This window comes from Crassostrea angulata, chromosome 1 (assembly GCF_025612915.1).
Source record: "Crassostrea angulata isolate pt1a10 chromosome 1, ASM2561291v2, whole genome shotgun sequence".
Classification (NCBI taxonomy): Eukaryota; Metazoa; Mollusca; class Bivalvia; order Ostreida; family Ostreidae; genus Magallana; species Magallana angulata.
This window is the reverse complement of record NC_069111.1, coordinates 51,105,491-51,127,900: the sequence shown is the minus strand read 5'-3', so window position 1 is coordinate 51,127,900 and position 22,410 is coordinate 51,105,491. Positions and strand designations below refer to the sequence as shown.

General features: G+C 37.3%; 3 protein-coding genes across 6 annotated transcripts; 1 reads left to right on the top strand and 2 right to left on the bottom strand.

The window, feature by feature from the left end:
- Positions 1 to 8,437: 8,437 nt before the first annotated feature.
- LOC128182417 (nucleoporin NUP42-like) lies at positions 8,438 to 12,758 on the bottom strand. Of its 4 annotated transcripts, none has more exons than XM_052851055.1 (9): positions 12,433 to 12,758; positions 12,131 to 12,305; positions 11,671 to 11,765; positions 11,456 to 11,532; positions 11,049 to 11,135; positions 10,919 to 10,956; positions 10,586 to 10,602; positions 10,015 to 10,092; positions 8,438 to 9,326 (listed from the first exon to the last, which is right to left on the bottom strand). In XM_052851055.1, exons 1-9 carry the CDS (start codon positions 12,515 to 12,517, stop codon positions 8,653 to 8,655), a joined length of 1,326 nt encoding a protein of 441 aa, XP_052707015.1. In that variant the 5' UTR covers positions 12,518 to 12,758; the 3' UTR covers positions 8,438 to 8,652. The 4 variants fall into 4 exon arrangements, with proteins under 4 accessions (XP_052707015.1, XP_052707022.1, XP_052707000.1 ...); XM_052851062.1 differs by having other exon boundaries at positions 8,438 to 9,328; positions 10,020 to 10,092; XM_052851040.1 differs by having other exon boundaries at positions 8,516 to 9,329; positions 9,994 to 10,092.
- Positions 12,759 to 12,782: 24 nt separating this feature from the next.
- LOC128182442 (BTB/POZ domain-containing protein 6-like) lies at positions 12,783 to 16,273 on the top strand. Its single transcript, XM_052851072.1, has 3 exons — positions 12,783 to 12,864; positions 13,281 to 13,535; positions 14,116 to 16,273. The coding sequence occupies exons 2-3, from the start codon at positions 13,294 to 13,296 to the stop codon at positions 15,215 to 15,217; spliced, it is 1,344 nt and encodes a 447-aa protein (XP_052707032.1). The 5' UTR covers positions 12,783 to 12,864; positions 13,281 to 13,293; the 3' UTR covers positions 15,218 to 16,273.
- On the bottom strand, positions 16,042 to 22,390 carry LOC128182450 (survival of motor neuron-related-splicing factor 30-like). The gene is made up of 7 exons (XM_052851080.1): positions 22,256 to 22,390; positions 19,720 to 19,785; positions 18,833 to 18,996; positions 18,360 to 18,447; positions 17,939 to 18,006; positions 17,562 to 17,688; positions 16,042 to 16,707 (listed from the first exon to the last, which is right to left on the bottom strand). Exons 1-7 carry the CDS (start codon positions 22,307 to 22,309, stop codon positions 16,561 to 16,563), a joined length of 714 nt encoding a protein of 237 aa, XP_052707040.1. The 5' UTR covers positions 22,310 to 22,390; the 3' UTR covers positions 16,042 to 16,560.
- Positions 22,391 to 22,410: the final 20 nt, after the last annotated feature.

Sequence of the window (22,410 nt, the reverse complement as noted above, 5' to 3'; positions counted from 1 at the left end):
GATAGGTCATGGATAGATCTATTAGGGGTCAGTGACATGTTCACGCCTTAAACCCCCCCCCCCCCCCCCCAAACAAAATAGATCCTGAGTAAAAGAAAAAAATATAGCTTTCACCCTCTCCCCCTCCTTGTCTTGGATTTTTTATTGTTGGTTATGTGTATACTGACACTTGTGATGGGCACACAGACTCTGGTGATACGTACACTGACCCTGGTGATAGCTATGGAGACCCTGATGATAAGTATTCTAACCCTGGTCATGAGTGTACAGACTCTGGTGACAGACACACAGACTCTGGTGATACGTACTCTGACCCTGGAGACCCTGGTGATGGGTATACTGACCCTGGTCATGGGTGTACAGACCCTGGTGATGGGCACACAAACTCTATTGACACGTACTCTGACCCTGGTGATAGGTATGGAGACCCTGGTGATGGGTATACTGGCCCTGGTTATGGGTGTACAGACTCTGGTGATGGGCACACAGACTCTGGTGATACGTACTCTGACCCTGGTGATAGGTATGGAGACCCTGGTGATGGGTATACTGGCCCTGTTATGGGTGTACAGACCCTGGTGATGGGCACACAGACTCTGGTGATACGTACTCTGACTCTGGTGATAGGTATGGAGACTCTGTGATGGGTATACTGGCCCTGGTTATGGGTGTACAGACCCTGGTGATGGGCACACAGACTCTGGTGATACGTACTCTGACCCTGGTGATAGGTATGGAGACCCTGGTGATGGGTATACTGGCCCTGTTATGGGTGTACAGACCCTGGTGATGGGCACACAGACTCTGGTGATACGTACTCTGACCCTGGTGATAGGTATGAAGACCCTGGTGATCGGTATACTGGCCCTGGTTATGGGTGTACAGACTCTGGTGAAGGGCACACAGACTCTGGTGATACGTACTCTGACTCTGGTGATAGGTATGGAAACTCTGTGATGGGTATACTGGCCCTGGTTATGGGTGTACAGACCCTGGTGATGGGCACACAGACTCTGGTGATACGTTCTCTGACCCTGGTGATAGGTATGGAGACCCTGGTGATGGGTATACTGGCCCTAGTTATGGGTGTACAGACCCTGGTGATGGGCACACAGACTCTGGTGATACGTACTCTGACCCTGGTGATAGGTATGGAGACCCTGGTGATGGGTATACTGGCCCTGTTATGGGTATACAGACCCTGGTGATGGGCACACAGACTTTGGTGATACGTATTCTGACCCTGGAGACCCTGGTGATGTGTTACTGACCCTGGTAATGTGTATACAGACCCTGGTGATAGGTCATGGATAGATCTATTAGGGGTCAGTGACATGTTCACGCCTTAAACCCCCCCCCCCCAAACAAAATAGATCCTGAGTAAAAGAAAAAAAATATAGCTTTCACCCTCTCCCCCTCCTTGTCTTGGATTTTTTATTGTTGGTTATGTGTATACTGACACTTGTGATGGGCACACAGACTCTGGTGATACGTACACTGACCCTGGTGATAGCTATGGAGACCCTGATGATGGGCATTCTAACCCTGGTCTTGAGTGTACAGACTCTGGTGACAGACACACAGACTCTGGTGATACGTACTCTGACCCTGGAGACCCTGGTGATGGGTATACTGACCCTGGTCATGGGTGTACAGACCCTGGTGATGGGCACACAAACTCTATTGACACGTACTCTGACCCTGGTGATAGGTATGGAGACCCTGGTGATGGGTATACTGGCCCTGGTTATGGGTGTACAGACTCTGGTGATGGGCACACAGACTCTGGTGATACGTACTCTGACCCTGGTGATAGGTATGGAGACCCTGGTGATGGGTATACTGGCCCTGTTATGGGTGTACAGACCCTGGTGATGGGCACACAGACTCTGGTGATACGTACTCTGACCCTGGTGATAGGTATGAAGACCCTGGTGATGGGTATACTGGCCCTGGTTATGGGTGTACAGACTCTGGTGAAGGGCACACAGACTCTGGTGATACGTACTCTGACTCTGGTGATAGGTATGGAGACTCTGTGATGGGTATACTGGCCATGGTCATGGGTGTACAGACCCTGGTGATGGGCACACAGACTCTGGTGATACGTTCTCTGACCCTGGTGATAGGTATGGAGACCCTGGTGATGGGTATACTGGCCCTGGTTATGGGTGTACAGACCCTGGTGATGGGCACACAGACTCTGGTGATACGTACTCTGACCCTGGTGATAGGTATGGAGACCCTGGTGATGGGTATACTGGCCCTGTTATGGGTATACAGACCCTGGTGATGGGCACAAAGACTCTGGTGATACGTACTCTGACCCTGGTGATAGGTATGAAGACCCTGGTGATGGGTATACTGGCCCTGGTTATGGGTGTACAGACCCGGGTGATTGGTATACTGACCCTGGTGATGGGTGTACAGACCCCTTTGTTGGGCACACAAACACTAGTGATGGATATAATGACCCTGGTGATAGGTATGGAGACCCTGGTGATGGGTATACTGGCCCTGGTTATGGGTGTACAGACCCTGGTGATAGGCACACAGACTCTGGTGATACGCACTCTGACCCTGGTGATAGGTATGAAGACCCTGGTGATGGGTATACTGGCCCTGGTTATGGGTGTACAGACCCTGGTTATGGGCGTACAGACCATGGTGATGGTCATACAGACTCTGGTGATACGTACACTGACCCTGGTGATAGCTATGGAGACCCTGATGATGGGTATACTAACCCTGGTCATGAGTGTACAGACTCTGGTGACTGACACACAGACTCTGGTGATACGTACATTGACCCTGGAGACCCTGGTGATGGGTATACTGACCCTGGTCATGGGTGTACAGACCCTTGTGATGGGCACACAGACTCTGGTGATACGTACTCTGACCCTGGTGATAGGTATGGAGACCCTGGTGATGGGTATACTGACCCTGGTTATGGGAGTACAGACTCTGGTGATGGGCACACAGACTCTGGTGATACGCATTCTGACCCTGGTGATAGGTATGGAGACCCTGGTGATGGGTATACTGGCCCTGATTACGGGTGTACAGACTCTGGTGAAGGGCACACAGACTCTGGTGATATGTACTCTGACCATGGTGATAGGTATGGAGACCCTGGTGATGGGCATACTGGCCCTGATTATGAGTATACAGACCCTGGTTATGGGCTCACAAACTCTGGTGATACGTACTCTGACTCTGGTGATAGGTATGGAGACTCTGTGATGGGTATACTGGCCCTGGTTATGGGTGTACAGACCCTGGTGATGGGCACACAGACTCTGGTGATACGTACTCTGACCCTGGTGATAGGTATGGAGACCCTGGTGATGGGTATACTGGCCCTGTTATGGGTGTACAGACCCTGGTGATGGGCACACAGACTCTGGTGATACGTACTCTGACCCTGGTGATAGGTATGAAGACCCTGGTGATGGGTATACTGGCCCTGGTTATGGGTGTACAGACCCGGGTGATTGGTATACTGACCCTGGTGATGGGTGTACAGACCCCTTTGTTGGGCACACAAACACTAGTGATGGATATAATGACCCTGGTGATAGGTATGGAGACCCTGGTGATGGGTATACTGGCCCTGGTTATGGGTGTACAGACCCTGGTGATAGGCACACAGACTCTGGTGATACGCACTCTGACCCTGGTGATAGGTATGAAGACCCTGGTGATGGGTATACTGGCCCTGGTTATGGGTGTACAGACCCTGGTTATGGGCGTACAGACCATGGTGATGGTCATACAGACTCTGGTGATACGTACACTGACCCTGGTGATAGCTATGGAGACCCTGATGATGGGTATACTAACCCTGGTCATGAGTGTACAGACTCTGGTGACTGACACACAGACTCTGGTGATACGTACATTGACCCTGGAGACCCTGGTGATGGGTATACTGACCCTGGTCATGGGTGTACAGACCCTTGTGATGGGCACACAGACTCTGGTGATACGTACTCTGACCCTGGTGATAGGTATGGAGACCCTGGTGATGGGTATACTGACCCTGGTTATGGGAGTACAGACTCTGGTGATGGGCACACAGACTCTGGTGATACGCATTCTGACCCTGGTGATAGGTATGGAGACCCTGGTGATGGGTATACTGGCCCTGATTACGGGTGTACAGACTCTGGTGAAGGGCACACAGACTCTGGTGATATGTACTCTGACCATGGTGATAGGTATGGAGACCCTGGTGATGGGCATACTGGCCCTGATTATGAGTATACAGACCCTGGTTATGGGCTCACAAACTCTGGTGATACGTACTCTGACCCTGGTGATAGGTATGGAGACCCTGGTGATGGGTATACTGGCCCTGGTTATGGGTAAACAGACAATGGTGATGGGCACACAGACTCTGGTGATACGTACTCTGACCCTTGAGACCATGGTGATGGGTATACTGACCCTGGTTATGTGTATACAGACCCTGGTGATAGGTCATGGGTAGATCTACAAGGGGTCAGTGACGTGTTCACCCTTAATACCCCCCCCCCCAACAAAATAGCTCCTGAGTAAAAAAAAAAAGGAAAATAGATTTCTTCTTTCTTCCCCTCCTAGTCTTGGATTTTTTATTTATTTTGGACTAAGGTGTTTGTAGAACCTGGTGAATGGAACAATGCACAAGATAATATTGGTTTACATAAAGTCTTTATACTAGCATACATGTATGTAATGAAACCATGATATTTTGTTCAGGTACTAGCATCGTAGCAAAGTGGGTTGAGTGCAGACTCATCCAATCTTGCCTTGAAAAAAAAACCAACTCAAAAATACTTTTTAAATAATTGAAAATCCTAATCCGTGGGGGTAGGGGGCTAAGTGTACCTTTAACTTCAATTTCACAGTTTATTTCCTCTCTTTCATTTCAAATTTTACATGGTCCCAAAAACATTGGGGGGGGGGGGGGGTGCAACTGTATGTTAATTTACTTTTTAATAAGTTAATTCAAGAAAAATATTTGCTGCGAGAAAACGTGTGCTGGAGGGGGGCAGTCCCGTCCCCCTGTCCCTGCCCCCATTCCAACACCCCAACCCCCCCCCCCCCCTCCGATGCTAAGTGCCTGTTGTTTTCCTGTAACATTGATTTTGATTGTTCTCTCAATTATTTTTTTAATTTTTTGGTGTAAAATCTAATGTACATAACATTTTTATCACTTCTGATCATATTTTTCATATAAAAATCGCATTTTTAAATTGCACATATATCAGTTCGAAGTTCCTCCAAATAGCTTTCGAATTTCCTCCCAATCGTTTACCGATCCCGATGGAAAGTTGGTTAACGCATGCGCACATCCTGGTTATAGTGCCTGGTTATAGGATATAAAAAGTACCCTATTCTATACCTCCTTCAGGTGTCCCCAGGAGGAATTAAGTTGGGTTTTTTTTCAATCAAATAAAAATTTTGCTTTCTTTTAAGATGTGGTATATAGGGGTAAAAAATATTAATACATAAATCATAAAAAATAAAAAAATAACCCAAAGATGCCTTTTTGAAAGGAATTAACGCGTTCTCATATTTATTATAGTTACACGCCAAAATATTATATATATAAACTATATACTCCACTTTGATCCTGAATGACTTATTCAACGCAATAGAACTAATTTTTTTTCTTTCTACATCTAAAATATTTTTAGCTTTAATCAGTTGCTATAAAATAAGGAAGTTTTATAGGCAGACTGGGTACAAAGAAATATTTTGCAAAAATTAACAAACCAAGTAAGGAATTAGCAAAGTCTAAATTACTCTGTGGACTTTTTAGAATACTAACACTTGTTCCTGACAGGAACTTTTAAATAAGAGAGAGAGAGAGAGAGAGAGAGAGAGAGAGAGAGAGAGAGAGAGAGAGAGAGAGAGAGGGAGAGGGAGAGAGAGAGAGACTTTCAAAGCATTAAATGCACACTATACACACTTTGCTGAACATATTATATTAAGTATTATTTTGAGAGGAAGAGAGAGTAAGATGGAATAATTATGCTTTGATTTTTAATTCATTGAGGAAAAACCTGGGTATTATAGATTTTAGCAATCATTTTGAATACATAAAAGAAACATAATATTTTATTTGTAATGACTGACTTTGATTGATGAATGAAACTTGTTGCCTTATTAGATATTGGAGATTTTTTAAGTTTTTAACAAGTCTATTTTGGATATCAGCAGAGTAAATTATATGGGTATCACAAAAAATTCAAACTTATCTACCGCCTTTTCAGCCGTGTCTAAGCAGATGTGAAGATTTGAAGGGATACCTTTAATTTAACTTCAATTTCGCTCTTTATGTCCTTATTTTCAATTCAATTTTTACATGGCCCCATAAAAGTGGGTGGGGGGGGGGGGGAGCGTATTACTGCCACTTTGTTGGAATTTCCACCTTTGACTAGGAATTTTTAATTTTGATGTTGGAATTTCCATAATAATTGAAATAAAAGATTTTAGTTGTATAAAAGATGAAATTTCTTAAATTGGTCTTGGAATTTCCGAATTTAATGTTGGCATTTTAAATACTGTTCTAAAAGTAGCACACACAAATTAATGCGCTTCTATATATTTCAAGCATTATTGACTACAATTTACGTTATTTTTATTCATTTTATTAACTCGACTGTTGGTTTTATTTACATGTAGGTCTATTTTGTGTACATATGAAATTGATGAAATTAGTTGACCGAACGATCGAAATAACGTGCATGTTATCGATTCACAAGTGCTTGAACGAATTCAATCATTGTTATCGAAAAAAATTAATCAAAATTGAAAGTAAAATACAATATAAGTCTAGCAAATCAGGGTTTTATTAAAGAGACAAGGTTTAATTGCAAAATTTTTGCGTTTACATATCGCGATAGTTTCGTGTTACATAGCGAAGTTTGTTTAATTGCAAATTTTCGCTTTACATCATTAAAGTAACGCATTTAAATCGCTAAAATTTCGCGTTTATTCTCGAAAATTACACATTTCCCCCTTAGGAAACCTGAGCTCAATTGGCTTTCGTATGTAACGTTGATCTCTCTCAGGCACGTAGCATCGTGTTTGAAAGTGGGGGGCCAGACTCATCCAAAAAATCTTAACAAGCAAAAAACATCAATTTTTTACAAATACTCCCAAAAAAGTGGGGGGGGGGCAACTCCACGATAATTCAATTTTTTATATGTAAATTTTTAAAAATTTGTTGCTGCGAGAAAAAAATGGGGGGACCAGATCCCCCTGATGCTACGTGCCTGTCTCTATGTGGGCAAAAGATGAAATGGGACCGATATTAGGATAATGATGTCATGATCATTTTTAACACATTATTTCTATAAACAGACCATCTTCCATCTTTAAGTATCTTACTCTGAAAGGAAGAAAGCATGTTGTGGTTTACCCCTCTGTCTTCTTCTTCTTCCCATTATGGAGTAAACTCAGCTTTGAGTTTCATGACTCCAGTGCTTATCCAATTTGAATACTAAAAAGTGACTTGAGTAAATGGCGAATTGACGTCAACATTAAGCGAACGGATGCATGTCGTTTTAATTTCGTTTACAAATGAGAAAGATCTACCCGATACTGCTTTAAATTGAAAAAAGGAATCTCCTTATAAAACGTTAAATGATGATTTAAAACAAAGTCCTATTATACAAGAGGAATCAGTATTACACACAAAAGGAAGAGAGCTGCACAAAACATACTCTTAAAAAAATAAACTATAAAATAGCGACAGTAATTTCTCGTACCTACAAAATTATAATCTTGCAATTCCGATGTAATTATCTCTCGAAAAGATTGGTAGGGATATGCATAATTTAATTACCGTTTTCAAATTGATTATTCAACCTTATGGCTGGTGCATATCAAACGCAAGACCCATCAGTCATGTTCATATATCTATTGCACAGGGATATCGAACTTAAATTCCAACTCATTACCACAATTTGTTCTCGACCAGTAGCATTATAACACAAATTCACTCATTTTAATTACTACTTTTGACGTTTTATTACGAAAGAGTTTTCTTCCATGTAAATGCTGTAATCTTAGCTGAATTAACCTACTTAGAAGAAATGGACTTTATTTTAAACGAAGAACAAAACGCTTTGAAATATTCATGGTTTAGAAATCATGCATGCTTTCTGTCTGAAAACTGCAATTTTACCCGGCGGTGGGGTTGCAAGGGACAATTTTGTTTGCCATACGGAATATGACGCATATTAAAAAATATATATGAATTTAATAAGTTTGAATTTTCCAGGAAGGGGCAGAGGCACATGATATGTTGTTAGGGCTAAGCATGTATTTAAAAAAAATCTACACATTTATTTCATTCAGTATTGAAGTTCTGTCTTTGCTTTTGAATGGAATTGATAAATAGATATGAAAAAGAAACCAGCTATTTAATAAAGTATGTACCTATGTTCATCAATTCTTTATTTGTTTCATTTAAATAAAATTGTTTAAATTATAACAAGAAAAAATCAGCAAAAAAATCTGCATTTACACAATTCATTGTTTCAATTTCATAAAATGTGCAATCACTGAACAGAGCACCAAAATTTTATTGCTATAAAGGAATAACTTTCATAGAAAGGATATGCTTATTTTCTTGTCCACAATTTTAACACACAATCAAAAGCAAAGTTCTTTAGGGGGTGGTTTTGTTGGAATCTTCCCAAGAGTAAATTGATTTGCCTGGAATTCCGCCAATTCTTCAGCAGTCAGTTTGTCCATTGGGGTGTATGTTTTGGAAGCAGCAGCTGTTTGCTGAGGACTTTGAAAGGAAGCACCTGCACTTCCTGTGGGATTTCCAAATGGATTTGCATTAGCTATTGGTGTTGTGGTCGCATTGCTATTTCCAAATGCATTGTTATTGAGATTTGCATTAGCAGGTGGTTGAGTACCAAAGGTAGCACCAAATCCACCACTACTTGTTCCTGCACCAAAGCCTCCAGAATTTGCTCCAAAACCTCCACTATTTCCAAAGCCTCCAGAAGAACCTGAATTTACACCAAAGCTTCCACTACTTCCAAAGCCTCCAGAGGAACTTGAATTTGCTCCAAAACCTCCAGATGACCCTGTGTTTGCTCTAAAACCTCCAAGAGATCCAAAGCCTCCAGGTGACCCTGAAACTCCAGATGACCCATCACTAACTCCAAAGGCTCCCATTGATCCAGAAGTGGTCCCAACACCAAACCCTCCAGTTGATGAAGAACCAGCTCCAAAAGTTCCTGCAGATCCGGATGCTCCAAATCCTTGTGTCCCAGTTGAACCAAAACTCCCTGATGATCCAAAACTGGAGGAATCTGCTGAAAAAAAACCCATGTACATGAATATGTTCTTGAGAGAAGGTCAAGAATGTGTAATTGAAATTGTAAATTACTTCAAACAGGAGGCTCATGGGCAGCATTGCTCACATGGAAAACTAAGTCCACCATTGCAAACTGCAGCATAACAATTTGGGAGAAAACATGTCAGGATTTATTTTTTCCCGATTACTTTAATGATGCCATCGGAACATCTTTAGGACCCTTCTTAGCCCCTTCAGGTAATGGTTTAAACAAACTTGATAATACCATATATAAGAAACCTTGTGTTTGATTTTACATGCTACTGTAGATTCCTAATCAAACATGAGGGGTTATTCTGTCTGCAAAATAAATCTAAATCCCCCTTCTCCCTGACAGATTTGCACATGCCACTCTTTTTTATCATTTCCTGATAATAATCTACACATTGATGGGGGTCTGACCTACGATTTAATTAAACAATAAACTTGAAAGCCCTTCACCCAAGGATGATTTGTACAAAGTTTGGTTAGAAACAGGCTGAATGTTTTTAGAAAGGATGATTGAAAAGTGAAAACTAAATGAAATGCCTTATACAAAGGCAACAACAGACAATGATAGGAGGCCAGACAAATTTGATCAAAAAACCTCACAAGCCTTCCACTCAGGTGAGCTAAAATGTTACCAAATGAGTTTTGGCTTGAACCTCCTCCAAATGATGCTCCAAATCTAGATGATGAATTTTCATTAGCTGAGCTGCTGAACAGGGACACTGTGTTGTATGCTACAAATCAAGATTAAACTACAAAATTAATGAAACCCAATTTATTCTTAGCAAAGTATACGATACTCTATCTATTTTCTATCAATACCCTGGCCAAAAGCATTTACTTATAAAACATGTAAAATAAACATCCATCTTTTACCAGAAAGATAAATATTGTCCTAGGGTTTATTGAGAATTTTTTTTATGTTTAACCAGATTTAAAAAGAAAATTTGTCCCATCATTACTTGGACATAGGAGTCTGAACCAGGCCAAAAGTTAATCTTGGGATAAAATGCTGTCAGATGCTAAACTGACAACATAATCTAGTACATGTATATCCTGGTAATTACTGTAAAGTGAGAGTTATATAAAGGTTTACAAATAAATATCATTTCTACTTTGATTTATAAATTCTGTGATTCATAATCAGAGTACAATGTATAAATTTCTCTATGTTATGGTAAGTGATAACTTGGATGGACAAAAGAAGCTTAATTTTCAAATACTTACATCCACTGTTTCCTGACCTGTAGAAGTAAAAAAAAAATGAAAGGGTAAAAAAAACACAAGGCTCATAAAGGTTTCTTCATTAATTAATACACATCAATTGACAATATCAAGGTATGTTCATCACTACTCCAGTTCCAAACACTATATGCACAATCTAAACTCATATTCTGTCTGGATATTAGTACATATACAACCTTTGGTGCCATCATAAGCATAGAAAGGCATAGAAAACAAAACTGCTTATTGGCATTCAATTTAAAGTTATGAAAAATGTAATCTGGATACCTAAAATCAACTTTATATTTTCCTTGAATAGATAATTCTAAAACTTACCTGTTTTTTCTTAGTCTATACTCATCAATTAAGGATAACTGAAATACAATAAACAGAAAATCCAAGTTATCATCAATATCGTAAATGCTTACAATTGAGTTTATTAAGATTTAATGTGACCGATACATACCAATTTCTGTTTAGTTCGCATATTTGCATTTGCAAGCATCTGTCTTTTTTTGCTGAAATCTGCCATCAAATTCTGAACATACTCTACCTACAAAAATAATCATTGTTAATAATAAAAATATATTTTATGCTGATTCCCCTTTTAAATTTGTTCAAAATTCCTGGATAAAATTGATGGAAACTTTGTCCTTCATAATAATGATATTTCAATTTTTTTTTCAAATTAAAGAATTTGCTGCAATCCCTTCATTAGTCTTCATGTTGCCCCTTGAGGGCCCTTAATTGGTTAATAAAGAAATTGAAATTGAAATTGAATTGAAATTGAAATTGAAATTGAAATCTCAAGATCATTCAAATGCTTTGCAGTAAACACATCAATGTGTACAACATGCGAAACAATGTACTTACATATCCTTGAAAGCTGTTGGATTTTTGAGCCTCATAGGCAAGATGTCTTAGCTCTTCTGGAGAAGTGTCCTGAAAGTCTATCAAAATATAAAACATTACACTTGAACAATAGAGTGTTCTGTACTTGTGTAAAAGACTTTGAATTTGTTATTGTACAGTTTATCCATCATATTCTATATACTGTACATGTAATCGACTCGCAAGAAAATACTTACCAGGAACACAGGGACTGTCTTTTTCAAACCCAATGCAGGAAAATGGCCACATTTTATTTCTTTCCCATTCCTTTACTTCTGATATTAATGTGTTTCTACCAAATTTTTTGTAGAAGATTAGAAATGAAGATTTTATATAGATGAACATGATATGAAAATCTACTAATTTAAAAGTGAAAAACATGTAATCACATTATGTGCAAGAAAGCACTAAAAAAGTTTTTAAACACTAACAATTACGCTTCTGACAAAGGCAAAAATCTTTTATACTTAAAATTGACAGACAAAAGAATATTAATATAAGATAAAGCATGCAAGACAATTCTATATAATTCTTCATAGTCCCTGGAACTGTTTTCTTTGCATTAAGCATTTATCTATTAAGTAGACACATAGACGTTTTGTAGTATCATAATCACATGAATTCGTCCCCATCACCATCTATCCTGTTGATACTTACATTAAGTCATTTGGGGACACCTGCTGTACCACTGGCTTGTTCTGTGTTTTCTGATAGTCGTTGGCAGTCCATTTAAATGGATTGGTTCCACCCCCACCCCCACTAAACCTCGAACCCCCACCCCCTCCTCCTCCCCCTCCCCCAAACAACTGTCTCTGTGCAGCATACGCATAGCCTAGAATAGAAGATAACGCAGGTAATGCAGATAATAATTTTATTATCAGAAAGAGAGCAACAATTTTCTTTTATTTCAATATTTGAAGAATATAAAACAGCAAGAATATTGATAAAAGAGAACTTACCGGCATTCCCTCCTCTTGGATGTTCAAATTTGCAGTTATCACCGTATCTACAATATCCCTGCATGAAAAATTTACAGACAACCATTGTGCAATCGTTATTGTATGTTCCCTAGCTTCTTCACAAAGCTGCGACTTCAAGCTCAATATCCACAATTCCTAAAAAGGGAACTTGGTGTTAAAAACTTCGTTGTAAGCTTCTCAAGTCATAAATGGTTATATCTAACATATGTTCGTTGTAAGCATTATAAAGCATGGTCTATAAAACCAAGCGAAAACTAAATAGTCTAAAAACGTTCACGTTCAGTTCGTGCACTTTCGATTCGAATTTGTTCACGATCCGGAATCTAACATTTGGTTTTAAATTTAGTTTTGTTTATTTATATCCGATCTCAGTAGACAATAAATTTTTTATTGTCAAGATATCAAGATAAGGTAAGATTTAATTAAAAGCGTGCTTTTGTCACAGCTCAAACAATCTGCTGACAGCATGCATACATTTTCAATTGTTTTGCAAAAACAGAAATGTTCTTTTCTGTCAATTTTATCTCGTCGTTAAGCTTTAGGCTAAAATGACCAATGAGTCATATACCAGCTTTAGCATAGATTGCTATTTCTTTCTTGTATATTTCATTTTAAGCATAAAAAGTCTGATTTATTCTATGCCATTGATGCTGATCCAAGTTTTCACTTATGGCATATGGAAGCTTTGTTTGTCTTTGAGATGAAATTAAGCCCTGTTCATGCTTTTTAGGCTGTTGACCAGTGCATATAAAAACTCATAGATATATCATGGTAGCACTATAAAGTACAATAAGTTATTGAATGGATTTTTTCTCTCAATATGATAGCCCATATGAAGGCATGGACAGGGAGTGGCAACTTGGTAAAACCCTGGCGGAGTGCAACAGGTATATGCTTGACAACCAGTTAGACTGTGATGTCACCTTCAGGGTGGGGGAGACCGGGGAGGTGGTCATGGCACACAAGTATGTACTGGGCAGTCGTAGCTCTGTGTTTTATGCAATGCTGTATGGACCTCTGGCAGAGAAAGGAGACATTCTTATCACAGACATGGAACCCCACACATTTCAATGTCTTCTTAGGTAATTGTTTAGATTTCTTTGCGGTAATAATTGGAGAATTTCATATTGTATGCAAGTTCATTTTTATACAGAACGCTAAGTATTTTAAATGGGAATTTTTATTTTATAATGTTCATGAATTGGAAATAATTTTTTTACTCAATTTACTAGTATTTAGATTTTTGATAACTAAAGTAAGTTTGAAACCAGCAACATTTTTATTTTTTACATGAATTAATCCCAAAACAAAAGTGAATAGACATTAAAAGGTGCAGACTTAATACTGTAAAGGTACTACATTTGGCTGCGTATTCTATTTAGCGCAATATTTGGCGGAATGCAGCTTCTGCTAAATCAAGTACATCGCTAAATGCCATACAAATATGTATAAGAATAGTCACATTCAGAAATACGCTAATTCAAATCCACGCCAACTTGTTCAAAACTAACGCAGTATATCGCATACGCCAAATATAATACATTTATAGTGTAACAAGCTCTCATGGCTATAATTAAAAAAGATGTTTGATTTATTCATGCAGCACTTGCCAATAATCTGGCATTGATGTAGATTTTTGAAATGAACAAATTCTGATTTCAGGTACATCTACACAGAGGATGTGACTTTATCTGGAGATGATGTTCTGGCTGTTATGCATGCAGCAAACAAGTACGCAATGGTAGGATTAGAGGACAGGTGTGTCAACTTCTTGATGCAGAATTTAACTGCCGAAAATATTTGCTCTGTCTTGGAAAGTGCTCACTGCTTCAGCAAAGAGGCTGTCAGGAGCCACTGTGTGGAGTTCATTAAGGACTGTCCCGGGGCGTTTGAATCCGAGAACTTTCTCTCACTCTGTGCTGAATGTCTTCGCAAGGTGTTGTTGTTGGATGACTTGGTGATGGATGAGGAGGAGATATTTCATAGAGTCATGCATTGGGCTTCAGTCCAGTGTCAGAATTCAAACTTAGAGGACAATGGACCCAACAGGAGGAGTGTTCTAGACAACTGCCTCTACTGCATACGTTTCCCCATTATGAGTATGCATTTTTTCAATGAAACAGTTTGTAAGGCAAATGTGTTATCAGAGAAAGAGACAGAAGATGTAACAAGGCAAATGGCAGAATTGAAAATTTGTCAGACCAAGTTTTGTGTTCGAAAACGTAGAGGAACAGACCAATACAGCTGCAAACGATTCTCTTACGACAGAATTGATGTGAAATGGGGACGAAAGACTGGGAGAATTGACTTTTATGTTGACATTCAAATCCTTCTCACTGGGCTCCTACTGTATGGAGGCCATCACACAAACACCCAGTCTCTGTCTGTGTATGCTGCATTGGAAGATAGTGATAATGATATAGTGTTGACAGATGTGACAAAACAAGTCCATGTAGAACCAGAAAAAACCATTTTCAACCTGAAATTCCCGAAGTCCATCCGACTGGAGCCTGATGTAAGGTACTCAGTGTTTGTACAGAAGGACGGTTGGGAGAGCCACTGGGGAGATGCAGGGATGGCCAGCGTGGTCACACAGGACGTCAACTTTTACTTCTTGACGACATACAAGTCGGAACAGACCAATAGGGCACGCGGGCTCATTCCAGGTCTATTGTTTACCAAAGGGTATACAACAGATGTGGACCAAGAATCTCTGGGGGTGAAGAGAAAGCTGGAGGATGTTGTTCAGTTCAGCACTTGCTAGGACACATGACACAAATTGATGTTTTGTTTAAATTGCCTTAAGTTTAGCTTTTGCTACACTTTGTTCTTTAAATTTTATGGCCAGACAGGTATATATGTATAATGTATAAAACTTAACATTTGAAATGGTTGTATTTCTTAAATTTATTTTTAATTTTACTTACTTGTTGTGAATGATATTCAATGATTTTTCATGAGAATTTCCTTTGCATGCATGTGATAACATCACATTTTACGTGTATACTGATAGATTTATTGACAAGGGTCTCTCCTTTTGTATGTTACAAAGATGCTTTACACATTTCTCTACAATATTATAGATACACCAAGTAGTGAAAGAAATTCATTATACCAGTAATATAAATACATGTACCAGGAGATATGTACACGATGGTTTTGTTGTTCTCATTGTTGTTACTGAGGGAGATTTTAGAAAAATTAGATTTATATGATTTAAAATCTTTTATTTATTAATGATGCAATGTACATTTATCAAGTGGCCACCCAGTTTTTTTGTTTTTGTTTACATTTTTTTTCCAAGTGCAGTAACAAGATTACTTATTAAGAAATACTTTTTTTTTCTAACTTTAATATACGGTAGATTTTATATCCTACATTACAATGATATATTTTTCATTTTTAAAAATACTTATTGTAAATTTGCTCATACTAAGAAATACTGTAAACACCTGTATCAGCTTTCTCCATATCATGCAACTGATTTTCATGTCCGTTCTAGTATAAGGACATAGGGAAGAGATAATGTATAAGGCACTTGCACCAATGGGAAGGATATTACCTCTTGCAAAATAAAACTCAAATGTCTAAAGTTATAAAAGATTTTATTTTGTAAAATGATGGAAACAAATAAAAAAATGAATTCTTAGTACATGATGTAAATTTGCAAGGTTAAGTAAAAAAAAAAGTTACTCCATCCTTTCTCAGGGATTAATGTTTACTTATTTGCTAGGAAATAAAATGCATACTTAACCTAAAACGAACTTTTTGTTGCTAATGAAAATGATAATTCTTCACAAAATAAAATTTTATACAGAGATCAATCAGTTCAGCTTATATTTACTGTACATTCCTGTTCATGACTTGAATACATTGTATACAATGAAGTGCCTATTACAATGCACCAATCTCCATAAGAATGCTTATTGTGAACATATATAATGAAGTCAGTTGCACACAGTCACTTGACCATAAATTAGTCCAAACAATGCATTCCTCATTTACAATTACCTCCCTTTCTCTCCTAAAAGAACTTTCATTATCATCAACATGTATCTACTGTGCAACAATGTCACAAACACAATGGCTGCTGTACAGCATAGACTTTCACTTCTTCCACTTCTCTGCATGCTGAAAGGAGGTCATGGGACGACCGCCCTGTCCACATGTCCCCACCCCCACTTTACCGTTGACTGCATCAGGGGTGGCAAAGATGCTCTTTTTAACTTTGCCTTTGTTTGTTTTGGAGAAAGTCTGGAAACATGTTAAACAAGAATAAAGATACTCATAAAACAGGACAAGTTTTATTTAAATAACGATAAAGTAAAACAAAAATAAGAGATTATTTATATTAAATTACCGGTACTCAATTTATCTGTAGCCAGTTGTATACCACATAGGATGAACCACTAAAGTACATGATACACACCATGAAACTACATGTACCTGATGCATATCTTTGCTTATAAATAATTCAAGTCAGGATTTTTTTTACATAACTATAACATCCAATTCATGGTATTCAATTACATGTCCCTGATGCATATCTTTGTATATAAATAATTCAAGTCAGGATTTTTTTTACATAGCTATAACATCCAATTCATGGTATTCAACTACATGTACCTGATGCATATCTTTGTTTAAAAAAAATTCAAGTCAGGATTTTTTTACATAGCTATTACATCCAATTCATGGTATTCAACTACATGTACCTGATGCACATCTTTGTTTATAAATAATTCAAGTGAGGATTTTTTTTACATAGCTATATAACATCCAATTCTGACATGTTATTCAACTACATGTACCTGATGCACATCTTTGTTTATAAATAATTCAAGTCAGGATTTTTTTACATAGCTATAACACCCAATTCATGGTATTCAACTACATGTACCTGATGCATATCTTTGTTTATAAATAATTCAAGTCAGGATTTAACATCCAATTCATGGTATTCAACTACATGTACCTGATGCATATCTTTGTTTATAAATAATTCAAGTCAGGATTTTTTTTACATAGCTATAACATCAATTCATGGTATTCAACATTTGAATCCAAACACCACAGTTGGGGGGGGGGGGGTGTCAGGAGTTACTCACTTTTGTATTGAAGTCCAGCCATTTGTTCTTCTCTGTCTCCCTCTCTTCCTCCATCTGCTTGAGGCGCTGAGCCTTCTTTTGTTGCTTCTTTCTCCTGTATTCCTTCTGTTCTGCTATTTGATCTCGTCTACAATGACCAAAAAGAACCATTCAACTGGACACTTGGATTTTGACGTACAATTTATATATATGAATTGCTAAGTCTTACAGAAGGAAAATGGATATTAAAATGAAGTAAAAATGTATCTATTGACAAATGACCCATCAAGAAATAGTTGTTTCAAATCCATTCACTTCCTCAAATATAGATCATTCTAATTGGTTCAAAGGTCAAATACATTGCGCACTCATACATGTACATTCTAATTTTTACTTACTTGGACTTGGGCTTCTTATCTGCATCTTTTTTCTGTTGAGATGGATCAATCTTCCGTAATAATTTGACCTTCGATAAAAAACGATAATATAATTTAAATAACCCGGTAGCTTGTTTAATCTTTTCTCAAATCATATGTGGCCTTTAATTAAGACAAAGTGTATACATGTATGCTTGGTTATTTCTGGAAATTATACTTGTGGAACAAGAACCATTGAATAGCCAGATCATTTTAAGGTTTTCGATCATCAATCCGTTACATTACAAAGTACATGTGCACGTACATATATTTTTATCATCCCGAAGATGTCATCTATTCTTTATACCGGTACTTCAATGTCCTATATGTCACACTAATAAAGAGTATACCATAAACTGAATGAATCTACAACAACATCCAAAACAACTGTTTTTCTCATTACCTCAGTTACATCTGTGTTTCCATAGCTGTCAAAAGTGATGGCACAAGTCCCATCCTCCAGTATTTCATCAATCTTTGCTTCATACAACCTTTAACAAAGAAGAAAATGGAACGGAGTTTTAAAAAATCATACAATACAGAGAAAAAATACAGAGATGTACCATATATTGGTGTTTTGTTTTTTATTAAAAAGGGGAAAATGTGTAACACTTTTTATTCACATCAGTTATTTTATCAACTTAATTAAAAAGTTTTCTATAGCAAATAATACCTGATATACTTTTTGTGTACCAGGTATTTGATATTTTGTGATAATTGCATTCACAACCCCCCCTCCCCTCCGCAGAATAAGATCATCACGAAAAATTACCAAAAATACAGTATATCGGGTAAATTGTTTCAGTAAACAATGGCCTCTACTGAAGAACATCCTTTGAGCAATGATATGTTAATGTATAAAAGACTTCGACTTACTGTCCATCTTTGGACCACACAGCCAGACAGGGGTCTCCCACCTTCCACTCTGCGGGCGCAATGTCCTGTAAAGATCCAAGACCACTTCCTGAGGCACTGGCATCGACTGCGATAGCTGTCAACTGCTTGTTTCCGACTAAATCCTCCGTCAGATCAATGACTTCCTACAAATTATACAGCATTCTGAACATATTAGCACACTGAAAATGAAATCTGTTTTATTCTATACAAAGATTTAGTTTGTACAAATGTATCTCTGTTTCTGATATTTTCTTTTTTTATGCAATGCCAAACTTGACATTGCTAATTAAACAAGTACCATGAAGCCCTAACTTTGGTACAGAGTTGAGCCCCCTTCTGTACTTACTCATCAGGTTTCTCTTGACACAACGGAATTACAAGAAAATCCATGAAGAACTCGTCTAAAAATATAAGACTCTATACACATTAAGATGTTTTGGATTGATAATATATCCACTACTTTAGCACTTATATTGAGCCCAACCCTCTTTAATTAAATCTGATCTCAGGTCTGGAATTTCAAATTATATGAATATTAATTAACATTTGATTTAATCAGTTTTATTTTCTTTTAAATGACTTAAAATTTTATTTAAAAAAAAAAATAAATTGTTAATATTTGCCACTGCTCAAAACAAAAATGAAAAGAAGTAACAATTTTCATGAAACTGTGTCTAGAAACTGTCTATGCACATATCGATGAAAAAATTGAAATGCTTGATAATACTTGTAAACTTGTATTACATTCAGACATACTTCAGACAATCATCTATTTTTTCTGATGGATACAATATATTATAAGGTAATACCCAACCCCACCCACTAACACCTTGAGTGAGAACAGGTGTGTTCCACCATTGACTCACCTGGAGATCTTTTTTAAGCTTATTGAGATCCTCATTATCCGGGTCTGTTGTCAGTGATGCCTCCACCTACAAAAATAAACCTGTAGAAATATCTCATATATTTTGTAAACACAATAAAATACAGTCTAAAACTCCTCTTATAATTTCAAATTATGTCCTGCAAAATGGTGATATGATATTCTCCAGTACATGTAATATGCAAAATTGAAGCACTCATTCATGGTCTACTGACATGATAGGTACATGTACAGATTAAAAGTAAAATCCCATGAATTTTATATTGTAAGATACTACACCATCATACATCATGCATATTATATGTCATACTACTTGCATACATTTCAAATTCTGTCCTGCACAAAGGCCTAATGGTAACGTTCCAATATATCATTAAGTATAACTGTTTAAGATAAAATTCGTGTAACTAACAGTATAAAACAATTCACAGGATTTTTTTACTTGCATGGTCTAATGATGTCAAATCAACAAACTCAAACTCTGATTTTTTTTCATTTAAAATTTTTTTTTAATTATATTAAAAAACCCTACTTTTAATAGAAAATTTTGTTAATTGTAAGACTAGAAACAATTCTTTAAGTCAGAGCAGTCTATTTTGTATGGGACATCTAAATATTCCTGATTTTGTAAAATAAAATTGCATCACAAAGCACTTCTTGTGTGAATTTTCATATGTAAATAGGACTTTATTAAAGTATTTAATAAACTTCAAGAAATTCTCATTTGCAAAAAATTGTAAACCATAAAGAAAAATGATCCCCTTTCAGCAAGATACCCCTCCGTATATCTAGTATATATAAGTCGGGCATCTGTATATTAGAAGACTAACCACACAAACCCTCATATAGATCTCTCCCAGGCAGATAGGATCATGGGAGCTGAGGTTTTTTTGATGAGGGACTATGTGATATAGAGAGTAATCTATGTGGTTTCAATCTATAACAGCATGCACAGTTACTGTTTATAAAGATGAACTTTATAAAGAGAAGCACCTAAGTGGGTGAGCAATCATAAATTGTATATACACCATCTCCTCACCTACATGTGCAGTCAACAAAGTAATCTGAGATTCCTCTGACTCTAAACTCCACTTTTATATTGTGACATGTGTGGAGATTCCACCTAATTCAAAGTTATGGTTCAAATGTTGTTGTTAAGGCCATTTCATAGAAGAATGCATCACATTGACGATATTAGATACAATATAAAAGAGTCGTATTTTAACCAACTGCTTGAGGATAAGGTTGTAAAAAGTGGGCTAAGTCACGACACCAACTGGTGTCACTGAATTCCCACTTTTTAATATGGCATTTGCTATGACTCCCATACATGTCATGATATAAAGTTAGAGTCAGAGAAACTCATATTATGATCCGGTTGTATGATATTGCAGTAGTTAAATCATTAAGTAAAAAAATCTATCAATACGGAAATATTTTCAGAAACTAATGTTATAAATATTGTGAAATTCCTCTATCATATACCTCAGTGATACCGAGTGCAGCAAGAGAATTAATGGTAACAAGTACGTGTATATATTAAAAAATCAGCAGGTCCAGTACAATCACTAGATTTAGCTACGTAGCTTGATTTACCTACATAGCTTTATTTACCTACCTGAAGTAGGTTTATTTAGCTACTCAATCATACTTTTGTCTTAAATGGGCATTTGAACTAAAGTTGCACTAAAGTGCAGCAGTAATTTTCAACTTTCAACTGATCTGAAAACAATTCATAAAAAAATCACTCTTAAAACTGCTGCTCTTTTTGCGCAAATGCAGTCAAAGTTTTAAAAGTTTTAGGGCTATGTATAACTGTTTATGTTTTACCAAACAGCTATTTTCTAAATGGAACAACAACGAAGAACAGTTCTGGTTAACATGATGATTGATTGGTAATAATTCAGCACAATATGAAGTAATCACACTTATCCATGCCTCATCACTTACTAGGTATCATACAGTTAATCAAACAATAGAAATGCATGTGTTTTTTAAAACTGCTCAAACGCAGCGATGTTTTAACTATTTTTGCTCTGGGTTGCTTTTATAAAACTACACAGTACAAATATAGATTGTTAGTTCCTTGCAACTTTTAGTCTGTTTTACATAAAATGCGAAATTGTAAGGTAGCTAAATAAACCTACTTCTGGTAGGTGAATAAAGCTATGTAGGTAAATCAAGCTACGTAGCTAAATCTACCGGGTAGTGATTGTACTGGACCTGATCAGTGAAAATGAAAGTTGAATCAGGGGTACTAAGGCCAAAAAAAAATTCTTTCTTGTATTTAAATAAATAACGTGTTCACCTCTGACCTAAAGATTAACATTCCACTGGCTGACTCCCTCCGCTTTTTCAAAAGCTAACCTTGTGTTGATATTTGGCCAATGACCCCATATCTTTTAACAAAGATCTCTGCCAAATCCGAGTTATATTCAATCCAATCCAATTCTACACGGTCATTGGCACAGAGAGTATTCGTAATCATTTAACCACATTATCTATTAATCTGTTTTTACCTGCTGTAACTGTAATTTATATGTTGCTAAATTTTCTTGAAGTTCGTCAGCCATTTTTGTTTCAAAGGAAATAGAAAATTATTAAGAACCAAATCAAAGTTGGATCATTCCCGGAATTCTAATGTTATTATTTTTGATTAACTTTAATCATTGGT

Coding starts and splice junctions, on each gene's coding strand:
- LOC128182417 (XM_052851040.1), bottom strand. CDS start 12,517: ATGGTTGTCTGTAAATTTTTCATGCAGGGATATTGTAGATACGGTGAT. Junction 11,533..11,670: donor AGACAGTCCCTGTGTTCCTG/GTAAGTATTTTC, acceptor ATATTTTGATAG/ACTTTCAGGACACTTCTCCA. Junction 9,330..9,993: donor TTCAAGCCAAAACTCATTTG/GTAACATTTTAG, acceptor GTTTTTTTTCAG/CAGATTCCTCCAGTTTTGGA.
- LOC128182442 (XM_052851072.1), top strand. CDS start 13,294: ATGGACAGGGAGTGGCAACTTGGTAAAACCCTGGCGGAGTGCAACAGG. Junction 13,536..14,115: donor ACATTTCAATGTCTTCTTAG/GTAATTGTTTAG, acceptor TTCTGATTTCAG/GTACATCTACACAGAGGATG.
- LOC128182450 (XM_052851080.1), bottom strand. CDS start 22,309: ATGGCTGACGAACTTCAAGAAAATTTAGCAACATATAAATTACAGTTA. Junction 18,448..18,832: donor GTGTGGTCCAAAGATGGACA/GTAAGTCGAAGT, acceptor TCTTTGTTAAAG/GTTGTATGAAGCAAAGATTG. Junction 18,007..18,359: donor GAAACACAGATGTAACTGAG/GTAATGAGAAAA, acceptor TTTTTATCGAAG/GTCAAATTATTACGGAAGAT.